We start from the raw sequence: 12,325 nt of genomic DNA, 5'->3' as shown, positions 1-12,325 counted from the left end.
CAGTTTATAATTGAATGACATAGGTGGGTATCAAATATGGGTATCAGACGTATCAAAGCATTTTGGAATACCAGTATAATATACATAGGTTTTTTAGGGGGGTAACCTTTTATTCAGTTACATTGTAATAAAGTTTTTTTTTCTCATAATTATAAAAATTAATCATTCTTCTTTCTTTCTAAACCAGGGTGTCAGTGTGGAGGCAGTTGATCCAGTGTTCCAAGCTAAAATGTTAGATATGTTGAAGCAGACAGGAAGGTAAGTATTTTTAAATGATTATATGAAGGAATAATAGGAAATACTTTCAGAAGTGTATCTCAAAATTTTGGATGTTTACTAATGGAAAAAACAAGGCCATGTAGTTAATGTAAAAGTATCAGTATCAGTGCTCTGTACCACTTACCTAGTATCTTCCCTCTAGAATCAAAGAAACTTGCTAGTGAGAAAACTGCCTTATGTTAGTCACGTAGTAAGCTTGGGCTGTAGGTGTCCTCTGTTTAGCATTTGGAGTTACTCTGTAGTCACTTACAGTTGAAAAGCTTGTATGTTCCATGTATTTGAGAGAGTTGCAACTGAATAAGGTTCTGAACATTTAATTGTATTTGTAGGCACGTGAACATTTAAGACAGCGAAAGTGGAATCTAAATATTATTCAACTTTTCCCCCCAGGTTAAATCTCTCAGTAGTTGTCATTCTCTTGCTCAAATTCTTCTACTGTGGAAAAAACTTCAAAATTAACGTTAGCAAAAGGCTCAGCAGCTGAGCAGAACAGTGCAAATTGGTTTTTGACTGAGTTCCTATTTCTGCTGCTGGTTTAATTGATATTTAATCCTTTCACAACAGTGGATCCTGGTGTCCATTGTTAAAAATGTACTCTGCCTGGAAAATCCAACTCCAGAGCTAAGGAGTTAAAGAGTAGGTAGGTATTTACTTGAATGCTGAAAGGGTAAAAACTGGCTCTGAGAAAGTGTGGTAACAAGGTGAAAAACTGAAAGCCTTATCTACCACTGCTAATGTGCATCCCTTAATGATAGCACTCCTTTGTCACGCTTACTCATTTCCATGTTTTCTGGATAATATGGTGTATGATTTCAGTGTTTTCTAATGGTGCTTTTTCACACCTGTGTGTTTTTCATCTCTTCTTAATTTATACCCCGTTAGTGTGTTGTTTCTTGTCCTGTCATAAAAGTATTATTTGCTCTGTTTTGAACAGCTGAATGCCCTCTTTGTTTCAGGCCTGAGATGGTTGTTGGTTGGTATCACAGTCACCCTGGCTTTGGCTGTTGGCTTTCTGGTGTGGACATCAACACTCAGCAGAGCTTCGAAGCCTTGTCGGAGAGAGCTGTGGCCGTGGTGGTGGACCCTATTCAGAGTGTGAAGGGGAAGGTAGGGTACATTCCACCTCTGTTAGCATCTACTGCGACACTCTGTTTACAGAGACATCAGTAAAAATTTGTTGTGTTTAAAGCAAGATTCTTAATTACACATAAAAAAAAAACCCTATTTACTTTAAAAACAAACAAACAAGCAAAAAATTTTGTACAAGTCGAAAAATGTGTCCTGGTATTATTAGCAGTTTAACTAGAGATTTGTTTCTACTTTAATCACCTATTGTCTAATCACAACATTTTTCTCTAAGTTTTTTTAATTTCATAGATTTAGGAATGTTAACCATACTAAAAACCTGCTGTACACGTTTTATTAGTATTTTAATAAACGTTGATCTACCTTTCTTTACTTTAAAATGGTGAATTTAGGATTGGCACAACATTTAAAAAAAAGAGCCCTGTTTTGCAGACATTGTTCAGGACATACTCTGAGTTGTATGTTCCAAATATTTTAGAAAATGAAATCTTGCCCCAAGGACATGGTAACCATTCTCATTTTTGGAGTGAGGACACAGATGAATGATTAAATATGCTAAATGATTCTGAAAAGAACTTGTAAAGCATATCGGGCCCTAGTTGTCCTTTGTTAAAAACCTTTGTTGTTGTTGTTTTTTTTTTTTTTGGTGTGGGGGGATTCGTTCGTTCTTTCGTTCTTTCTTTCTTTCTTTTTTTTTATTTCTTTCTTTCTAGCCCCATATGCCATTTTCCTATTTCCTGCCTCATGACAGCAGGGAGCAGCTCTATTATCACCTTCACAGAGCTGTCTGCAAATGTGAGAGGCAATTCGATTTTGCTCAACCACAGGGAGAGTGGATTAGAAAAACTACAGAACATACAGAAATTGGCTAGGTGGTTACTGCTTTAAAATACTGCTGAGGTGTCTTGTTTGAGCATGTACTTCCATTGTAGTGTAGAATAATTGTTAAAATAAAATCATAATACATTTATGGAATCCTTCTTATTCAGCTTTCATAAATAATTTTTAGAGCACTTAAAAATAAATAGTAGCTTGCTATCTATCAGACCTAGAGTTTGATAGTATTGCAGATTACATTTACATCTGCTCACCAGCTCAAACAAACTAAATATGGCTGTTAAAACATGGAGTTTTTATCTCATGAATTTGTAGTTGAATGCTTTCTGACATCATATTATTATGATGAATAAAAATTGAGGTCTTCCCTAAATCATGATCCTATTAGATATGATTTAGCTTTTCAGAGGCAGAAACTAGCCACAAAAACAATAATAATAGCAACTGAGTTAGTAAGCAGTTCAGAATGGATAACTTCTGATGCTGTATGCCCATATCTCTAGCTATTTAGTTTCTTTTTTTACCAAGTGTATTGTTATTTAACTGATATAAAGAGTTGAAAACCCTTGATTTTTTGTTAGTTTTAGGAAGTAAAGTACAATATAATACTTCTTTAGTTCTGAGAGATTAAGTTACTTTTTAGTAACTCATAAGTAATAACTATATTTCTGGAACTATAACAGAATTATCTGATTAAGAATCTCTACCATAATATTTACACAAAAAATGGAAACTTAATTTTAAATATAATTCAGAGTTCTGTTTTGCAGTATTAGTGTGGCCGACTATTTGTGATACCTGACTCGTGTTGGTGGTCACTTTGGAAAAGAAAATATAAACTTAAATACAATGAAAGAAAGCATTCTCAAAATAGAGTATAAATAAATGAGTATGTATTTTACTATTGGTTGTCTTATTTATATTTTAAATGACAGTTTTAGTTTTCAGACCCAATTTAAGTATTATAAACCTCAGAATTTGCATTATTTATGTCTAATTAATCATAATTTATATTAAAAGAATGCATTCCATTAAAAAATGCACTTGTATCACATGACTCTTGTGGTACAATGTAATATTTTTTAAAATATATTTGAAATTAGTGAAGTAGAAAATAGTTTTGAAAAATTCAGTATAAATATCTGTCATTGGTGATTGATATCACTTCTTGTACCTAAGATACAGATTCATATAATTATATCACCTGAAATAAGGATCCAGTTTTTTGTCGTTAATGTAACTTAATCTATAATGTGTCTGAGTTTGGTTATAATTTATGGTTCTTTCAGTGTCAGTGCCTGTCAAAACTATGAACCAAATGAAATGCTAGCAAATCCATGGCCAGAGTGGTCTAGTTAAACAATGAAACTGAAGAATATAAACCTGTAAAAAACGAAGAGCGTAAGACTCTTCCTCCCCTTCCCTGCATGTGATTTATCAACATTGTCAAAATATTTAGTAAGGCAATGATTAAATCAAGAGTTGAAATTATAATCTATATATAAATAATGAAAGTTGGATCTCTGTTCACTTAATACCTCTTTCCTATTTACTTTATATTTCCATTTTTATATATCTCAGTATTATCTTTCTGTTTTTGAGTGATTAGATAAGCATGGATTCTTTCTTTGTAATCTCAATTAATTCATGATGTTTGATTTCCTTTTATAGTTACTTGACTATAGAGAATTACTGCTGTGTGTCAAGTATTGTGGGTCACCATTTCAACTTGTTTCATTTATTCTTTTCAGTTATTGTGGGCATAAACATTATTATTATTTCATTTTATATTAATGAAAGGGTTAAAAAATAGGATCAAAAAGATTGCCCCAAATTACACCATTTTTAAGCAGCAAAACAAGGATACAAATCTAGGTCTGTAAAATTTCAGAGATCAAGCTGTTTTACTTGCTCCTTAACATTAAATAATTATGAACAGAGTAATTAGGGTAACTCAGGAATGGAAAAAGAGTACCGGAGGTCATCACAGGACCTTTTCTTAACTATGCTTGTAGGTGTTACTCCCTTCAGCATTAGTCAAGGGGAGGAGCTACCCATTTCCTCTAAGTTTTCAGTTCTCTGTACTTCTTCAGTAGGCATTATATGTTAATTGATTTTTCTCATACAGTATTTGTTCTGTTGCTTTTAAAAAACAATTTAGACAGACTCATCCCTATCAGCATTTGTGACATCCCTAAAGCCAAACATTGGGCCCAACATAAATTTAATAATGTACTATGTGTTAAGAATCCATATCACTCTGTATGTATATTATGTAATCCTATAAATGCTTAAAAATAATATAGGTGAAAATAATTAAGTGGAGACTAAGCTCATAGGTATTACTAATGAGTTCCACTCTAAACTTAACAGTGAAATAGTTTTTAAGATTCTCTGTTTATTTGTAAAATACACATATTCAAGTACTGTAAATTTCAGTTCTCAAGTGGTACAGTGGCAGCCTCTTGCTTAAAATGATTTATCTTATATATTCAGCCCATAACCGGATTTGATCCAGCAGCAAATTTAGAAGTTAATTCAATTTATAATATGACTATTTCTTCTTTAAGGCAAAAGGAGTAATCAGTTTGTACAGTCATAAAACTAGCATACTACTGTTAACTACTTTGGAAAACTTATTTTCTTGTCAGGATTCCTGTCAGTAAAATGTAAAATGTTACCTGCCAACTAGTAATGATCTTTGTGTCTATTCTCTATTTTGAAAACATATAAAAACACTAGTAACCCTTTGGTCCAAATAAATCTTCACACTGGCTGGGTTTTCTTGGGAAATTTTTATTTAATCTGATCAAAGTACTCACTCAATGAACTTTTAAAAAGGTGATGTTTTTCTAGCCGCAGATCAATTTAGCTGGTATTTCTGAATATCTGATGTGCCTATATACTAGTTGTTCTGGAATACAAAATAAAAAATTGTCTTTGTCTCATTGAGAAGGTAAACCGTATATATTTAGTATCACGAGTGAGCCAGATACTGTTCCTCTGCTGATTACAATTATATGCTGATAATCCTACATTACATACTGATACAATACAAATTGTAGTGACATAACTTTGTTTCTATACTATTAAATTGGTTACTAGAGACAGAAATAACTCAACAAATATTTATTTAAACCTTGTATGTGCCAATATGCAATAAAGAGTAATTGTAAGGCAAACAGAGTAAGTGCAAATTACAGCAGTAGAAACTACACAAAGTAGAGGAAGCTTGGCGTGAACTTTGAGGGGTGGGCAGGACGTCACTCAGGAAAGAGGAGCTTGATCTTCCTGGGGAAGAATGTAGAAATAGTACCATTCCTGTTGGTACTTACCTCTTTGTTCATTCTTCTGTCACAGACAGATTAAAATGTAAAATGCGTATTTTTATTGCTTTTTAATCATTGTTTTACACAAAAGGTGAGCTTTGAAGAGTAAGTCTGAATACAGGAGGAAAAAATGAGGGAATAAATGTTGTAACAACTTACCTTTTGCTTTGATGTCTAGAAGCCTATTACCTCCTTTTCATGGTAAGGGGGGCAAATACTTTACTTTCTCAGGGAATTTTTTATCAGAAACTTACAAGATTGTGGAGATTTTAAACTACTCAAGTAATAGTTTTGTTTTAGCTTTTTCTTCTTTTTTTAAAAAAATACTGTGAAGACAGGGTATAAAGTAATGAAGAGCACAGGCTCTTTTGTAATCATTAGGTCACATTAGAATCCCACTTTTTATCTCTTCTTTACAGCATGACCTTAATCAAATTACCTCATCTTGAGCTTCAAGTTTTCTCATCTATAAAACAGATTTAGTAACTGTCTTATAGTGTTATGCATATTATGAATTGATATATAGTGATTGCAGTAGTGTACATGCCATATAGGGAGGTGTACAGTAAATGGCAATTTATTCTGAAGAGTAAAATAATTGATATTTAAAAGGAGACACAACTAGCATATCTTAAAAAATAGAATGTGAATATTTGTTTCAGAGAATTGGGTAGAGAACAAGTCTATAAATTAATTCCTAACTTGTTCACTTTAAAATCATGAAGGTAGTGACTACAAAAGAAATGAAGACTTTGCCTTGTATTTTGCACATCCTCATTTAGGAATGATCTTCTGGGTCAACTGATTTTTTATTGAGCATTTACTGTTTTCCAGTGTTTCTCAGGGGCATGCTGGTAAAGAGGAAAATGAATAGATTGCATTGAATTTCTAGTCTTTGAAGGAATTGGCATATTATACTTAAAACCCTTAAAACCATTTTGAGTTTGTTTCACCTGTTTACGTGTTGTTTTCCCCAGAATACTGGGGCCTCTTTTAGGGTAGAAATGTTTTTGTATCTTGGAATTTATATAGTGTCTTGCAACAAGTAGTTCTCTTCATAAAATAAAATCAAGGAATGAATGTGTCAGTAGTCAGCTGTTACCAGTTGTGGCTGTTAGCATATAAATAAACTGCAATTAATTTTGTGAGGTTTAATAAGTAATTTTTGTATGTTAGCAGTCATAGAGTCATTTATTAAATGCGTGAAATGTGGAAATGACAAAGTCAGCAAGCAATTATATTCATAGAAAAACCTGAGGAATTAAACCTTGATGTATTAGAACCTTGTGTAATCAGAGCTGGAGTTAAGTTTAACGTGTTGTTTGTCTTCCAAACGTAGTGAAAGATATTTAGAATAGCTGTTACTCATAAGATTTTCTTCTGATCAGTATCCCGTATGGGTCAGATAGGTCTGGATAGTCCTAATCTTATATTGTGCACCCCCCCCCATGCACATACACCTTTTTTTCATCTACTTCTCCAGATTGAAAGAAAAAAATAGAAAATAGGACCATAATAATTCTATTTCCACTCCAGATGCAGCTGTGAGCATACCCATTCAACTCATGGGACAAGTTTAGTTACTATGTTATCTGTTGTTTGCTTCCTGTTTTTTCACTCTTGTTATCAGTTTGAAGTTTTAAAAACACTCTCAGATTTAATCTATGAGGACTTACAGAAAAAATACTATAGGTGCTAATGTTAATGTGTCTTTACTGTTCCTGATAGACAAAGTTAACAGTTTGTAACATTTATTTAGCTGATATAATCAGAAATTGTCAGGTAGGAATGTTAAAGTAATGTTTAAAATTCTAAGAAGCGTTAAGTCTTATATCGAACTAAAATTTTTAGTGTAGTTCTTTTAAGATAGAATTTCTATATTAATGATTAAATTTCTGAGCTAGTGTATTATTTGTTTAGTACTTGCTATGCATTTTGAGTGATGTATATTTGCTTCAACTTAGTTGGAATCCAGCTGTTTTGGTAAAGACACAGGAAAACCTTAAAACAATGACCTGTTATCTGTAAGATATTATTTATTTACTGTTGCTTAGCAAGTGCTTTTCTTTCCCCAGTCTAATGATCCCTTGTCATTCATTCAGCATATACATATCCATCACTACTCTGTGTTAGGCATACAATGGAGATACAGAGAAGAAGACTATCTCATCTACTCTGTCCATAATGCGAGTGTTGTACCAGCAAATGGAAACTATGACTTTGTATAAGAGCCTTTTCATAGACCATATATATTTATTTAAGATTATAGTCAAATGATTTGACATTACCCCTTGTTAATTGTGAGGATGTTTCTGGACCTGGGGCCAGTTTTTGGCAGGTTTAATTTTGTCATTGTAATTTCCTGAAGAGGGTAGAACTGATTCTGGTAGTAAATTTTCTGATAAGCCATAATTGATTCCTCAGTGGTTATTCTTATACTACTAGTAAACGGACTAGTAGATGCCCACTGCTACTTTTCACATTCCAAATAACTTTACTGTATGCAGTTTTTATTCCAAATTGAACACAAGTCACTGCTTTGTGATTTTGTATTTTTCAGTTCATCATGTCTTAGGAGAACTGTTCCATGAACTCAAAACTGAGCAGTGTTGAGGAAATGGAAAGTGTACACAGGCACACCTTCGAGATGTTGTATTTTAGACCACCATAGTAGAGCCAGTATTGCCATAAAGCAAGTCAAATGCAGTTTTTGGTTTCCCAGTGCATGTACAAGTTATGTTTATACTGTAGTCTGTTAAGTATATAATAGCATTCTGTCTAAAAAAACACATATATAACCTTAGTTTGAAAAATACTTCATTGCTAAAAAATGCTCACCATCATCTCAGCTTTTGGCTAGTCATAATCACTGATCAGAGATCATCATAACAAATGCACTAATAACGAAAAAGTTTGCGATACTATGAGAATTACCAAATTGTGATACCAAGACACAAAGTGAGCAAATGCTGTTGGAAAAATGATGCTAATAGACTTGCTGGGTGCACGTTTGCCACAAACCTTCAATTTGTAAAAAATGGAGTATTTGTAAAGTATAATACAGTGAGGTGCAATAATGTGGTATGCTCATATTTTGTGAAACTGGTTATTACATTTTCTGCAGATAATGAATGTCCCCCTTTTTTGGGGAAGGAAAAATAAACATGAATGGTAAAACTTTATATAAAATAGTAACCAAAAATGCTTCTGTAAAGCCTTTCTTTTCAGTAGATATTTATTATGTGTGCCATGCACTCTGCTGGGGAGTGGATATTCAATGGTGAATAAAACACAAACCTTAGTGTCAAATAATTGGATCTAGTAACAGTCTTTTCTTGCTTTTGTGTTAGGATAACTGACATAAAATGGCTTGGTGATGAAGAGTACTGGCTTTGGCACCCTGTGTATGAACAAATTATAATGGTATCACTTACTGTTGTATCATCTAACTTAATTTATTCAAGTCCTCTGAGCCTCAGTTATATACCTCATCCATAAATTGAGAATATTAACACCTACCTTTTGGTGGTTGAGAAGATTAGACAGATAATTTCTATTAATAAACCCAATAATAATGCATGAAAATGATAAATAAAAAGGTAATTGACCTTTACATATTTTTTGTACAAAAACGACCTTGCCTACTAAGATATGGCAGTTTGAAGGACATATTTGCATTTTTCTTTGAAGAGGAAGTTAAAAGCACAAGAAATGTATGTGAGTCCTTTATTCCCCTTACCCGCCTTGCTAATAACATGGTTGAGCCTTTAGTCTCTAGAGCCTTTTGTTCCTTTACTTTATGTGGAACTGTCAGTAAGCATACCAGTTGTGTTGCTTTAGATAGGAGAAAGGAACCTGAAGTCACTTGTTTCATTTCATGTCGGCTGCCTGAATAGCCACCAGATAGAATTGGTACCAGACTGGTAACCCAGAGGTCACCATCTCTTGCAGCTCACCAGCTCTGTGAGGTGTCAGTCACGAGCAATTGTAAACATTGAATAACTTGACCTAGATCACTAAGCCAGCAAGTGGCAGAGCCACAATTCTGACTCCATGGTGTCTCTGGCATTTAAACACCTGCACCATACTGACTGCATGTATCCACTGTAAAAAAAATCTGCTAAACTTTATTTTATGACTTTATTCTTTTTAGAAAGTTTCATGAATCTAAAAATGTCTTAATTACCTTTTGCCATACTAGTTTCTAGACATCGATTTGTTTTTATTAAGGCATATATGTTCAAAACTTGTGGCTTTACTGTTTGGATTTTGATTCATGTCTTCACATGTCAAAAAAAGTACACTCTGCTAGTTACAACCCCTTTTCTCCCAATATATTGAAGTTGTACTACAGATTTCTAGCTACAGTAAGCAATTCTCCAAGGATGAGGCAAGAAAACGTACATACACATAGGAATTTCTTTTCCAGAGCTAAAATTGACATTTTATAAATAATTTCTGTGTTGCAAGCTTGAGACTAAGAAATCACAGCAATTCAGTGATATGCATTTGGCATGAGTCAGTTTTAGTTCTCAGTGCTTTTCATTGGAAATGGCATAAAAAGTAAGATTTCCTTGAATTTTTTATGCTGTGGGCTTACAAGAGACATAAGCTGTTTTTTTCTTATAGATGCCTGGTAGTGCATGGCAGCAGACGTAACAAAATGGTCACCAACCCCAGCAGTACTTCCCAGGTTACGTGCACCCTTAATTTTTAAAGAATCTAGAAACAATCTAAGCAGTTGATAAGAGGTCATTTCTAGGTGATAAGGATATTTGATAGGGAGTGTTGCCTTTTTCCCCCACACATGGCAGTTTTATAGTCATTTAGAAACTTATTTTATATGGTAGTGAGTTTATGTTTTTAAGTATGTAACCAAACTGGTAGCTGAATTTTAAGTCCTTTTTTCTCTTTTTGATGTTTGACATTGATTTTGAGGTCTTAAAATGTTTTTTTCAAGCTTTTTAAAAATTATTATCATTAAAAATCACTTTATATATAACACTTCCCTTAGTCATTGACTTTGGTATATATGCAATTGGAAGTTCAAAAGATAGCATTAAATGAACAAGAGAAAAAGATTATGAATTATAGTTAACTCCTGCCAGAAGTGCATATGCCTTTTTCTTTCAAACACCTTTGTATTAAAATGATTTTAAGAGATTTCTTAAAAAATAGCTGCCTCTGAATGTACAAATTGGGAACTATAGACTGGTGCTTTAGAAATTTAGTCTGGTCTTTCAGTGACCTATCAGTTGATACAAAAACATGAATTTAAAAATAAGTAGTATATTGGATAAACTGTGCTATACTCCTGAAAGAAGCCAAAAAATTATGGATTACACTGAATTTGAAAATAATTAGTTTTGAGTCCTAAACCAGGTTCATTATTAAAATGAAATGTTTGGTGCTTGACCCTGGGTATGCTTGGAAAAAATATGGGACACAGCGTTGTTTTTAAAACTATTTTGCTTTTATAAGCTAAGACAGATGTACAAAAAAGATGCAGTTTTTATTTTGTATTGGCAGCTTCCAAATATTTAGTATTTATTTCCAAGAGTTGCAATTAGTAAAGCAACCATGGTACTGAAATCTGCACATCCCACAAGCTAATTATATTTGCAAGGTCAGAGTGAATACATATTTTCAGAAAAATAAAGGGTTATATAAATATGTGTCTTCTACTTGGCTGTTATATCACAGTTTGTTGATCTGGAGTATAATGTGTACAATTCACAAATTTGTCTGATAACAGAAAGTGGTGTGTGATTGTGTTTATTTTACTAACCAGTATATTCACAGCAATCACTTCCAAATATCTCTCCAGTAAAGATGTGTTAATTACAAAACAGACAAGGTCTTCTATTATATTAAAGCTACTAACAAGAAGACAGCAGGAATCACACATGTAAATAGCATCATCAACCCCTATTTTAGTCCTCTGTTTTGATCTGTGAGTTGCGCATAGACCAAAGGTGCTATTAAAGACTGGGTGTATGAAATAGGCAGCATTATATGAACAAAATTTATTCAACAAGAAAACAGACCTTTAACATGAATTTAACAAGCCTGAGAAATTATAAACTATCATATGCTGCAGATTCATGCAGTGATAATAAACAAAAAAGGAAAGTAAGAGGTTTCCCTAAGCTAGCCAAACTGCTAATGGTTTTGTTATAAGCTGTCTACTGTTGCAGTGACCTCTGAAAACTCTCAAGGCACTTGTACCAGAAAAAAATTAAATGGTCAGGCTGGTGAATAGAGATTCAACGTGATATGTAGGATTTCAACATGGAAAAAGAATTATGAAAGTCTAACATCATATGCCTGGAAATAAGTCTTCATAGTTTAGCTTGGAAGTTTTCCTTATTACTTACTGAAGAGGTAGTTTGGGGGCAGTTTTTTGGCTAAATTTAGCACTTAAAATTTATAAGACAAACTGAACTGGTGTAATATATACTTTAAACAAACTGTTTAGAAAATTCATACAACTCCAAAAAATGGATTCTTTCCATGTGCTGCCCCTGCCCCCATGCCTTAATTAATCCTTGGGGGTTCTTTGTTCAGTATCTAAGATTCCCATTCTTAACCATGGAGTGACCACTTTGCTGTCATTCTGTTGCATCATGCTGTAAATACATAAACATAAAGAAACGCCTTCAGCTTATGCACACCTCCAAGTGCTCACTAGGGCTTTTTCTTGAATCTGACTGTGGCATAATTAACACCTTCTTCACCCACTGCTCATTAGTGCACTGGACAATAATGAGTCTATTTTGATAGGTTGCTCTAAA

General features: G+C 33.3%; 1 protein-coding gene across 3 annotated transcripts in view; it reads left to right on the top strand.

The window, feature by feature from the left end:
* The window catches only part of PSMD14 (proteasome 26S subunit, non-ATPase 14), an 85,914-nt gene that overhangs the window by 48,908 nt on the left and 24,681 nt on the right, over positions 1–12,325 (top strand). For all 3 annotated transcript variants that reach the window (XM_036884187.2, XM_036884188.2, XM_057505490.1), the window contains exons 6-7: positions 188–258; positions 1,236–1,386. In XM_036884187.2, the coding sequence (XP_036740082.1) occupies positions 188–258; positions 1,236–1,386 (222 nt within the window). The remainder of the gene's footprint in view (positions 1–187; positions 259–1,235; positions 1,387–12,325) is intronic.

The sequence above is a fragment of the Manis pentadactyla genome, chromosome 8 (genome assembly GCF_030020395.1).
Source record: "Manis pentadactyla isolate mManPen7 chromosome 8, mManPen7.hap1, whole genome shotgun sequence".
NCBI lineage: Eukaryota > Metazoa > Chordata > Mammalia > Pholidota > Manidae > Manis > Manis pentadactyla.
The sequence above is the reverse complement of the archived record's forward strand: the minus strand, read 5'-3'. Positions and strand labels throughout refer to the sequence as shown.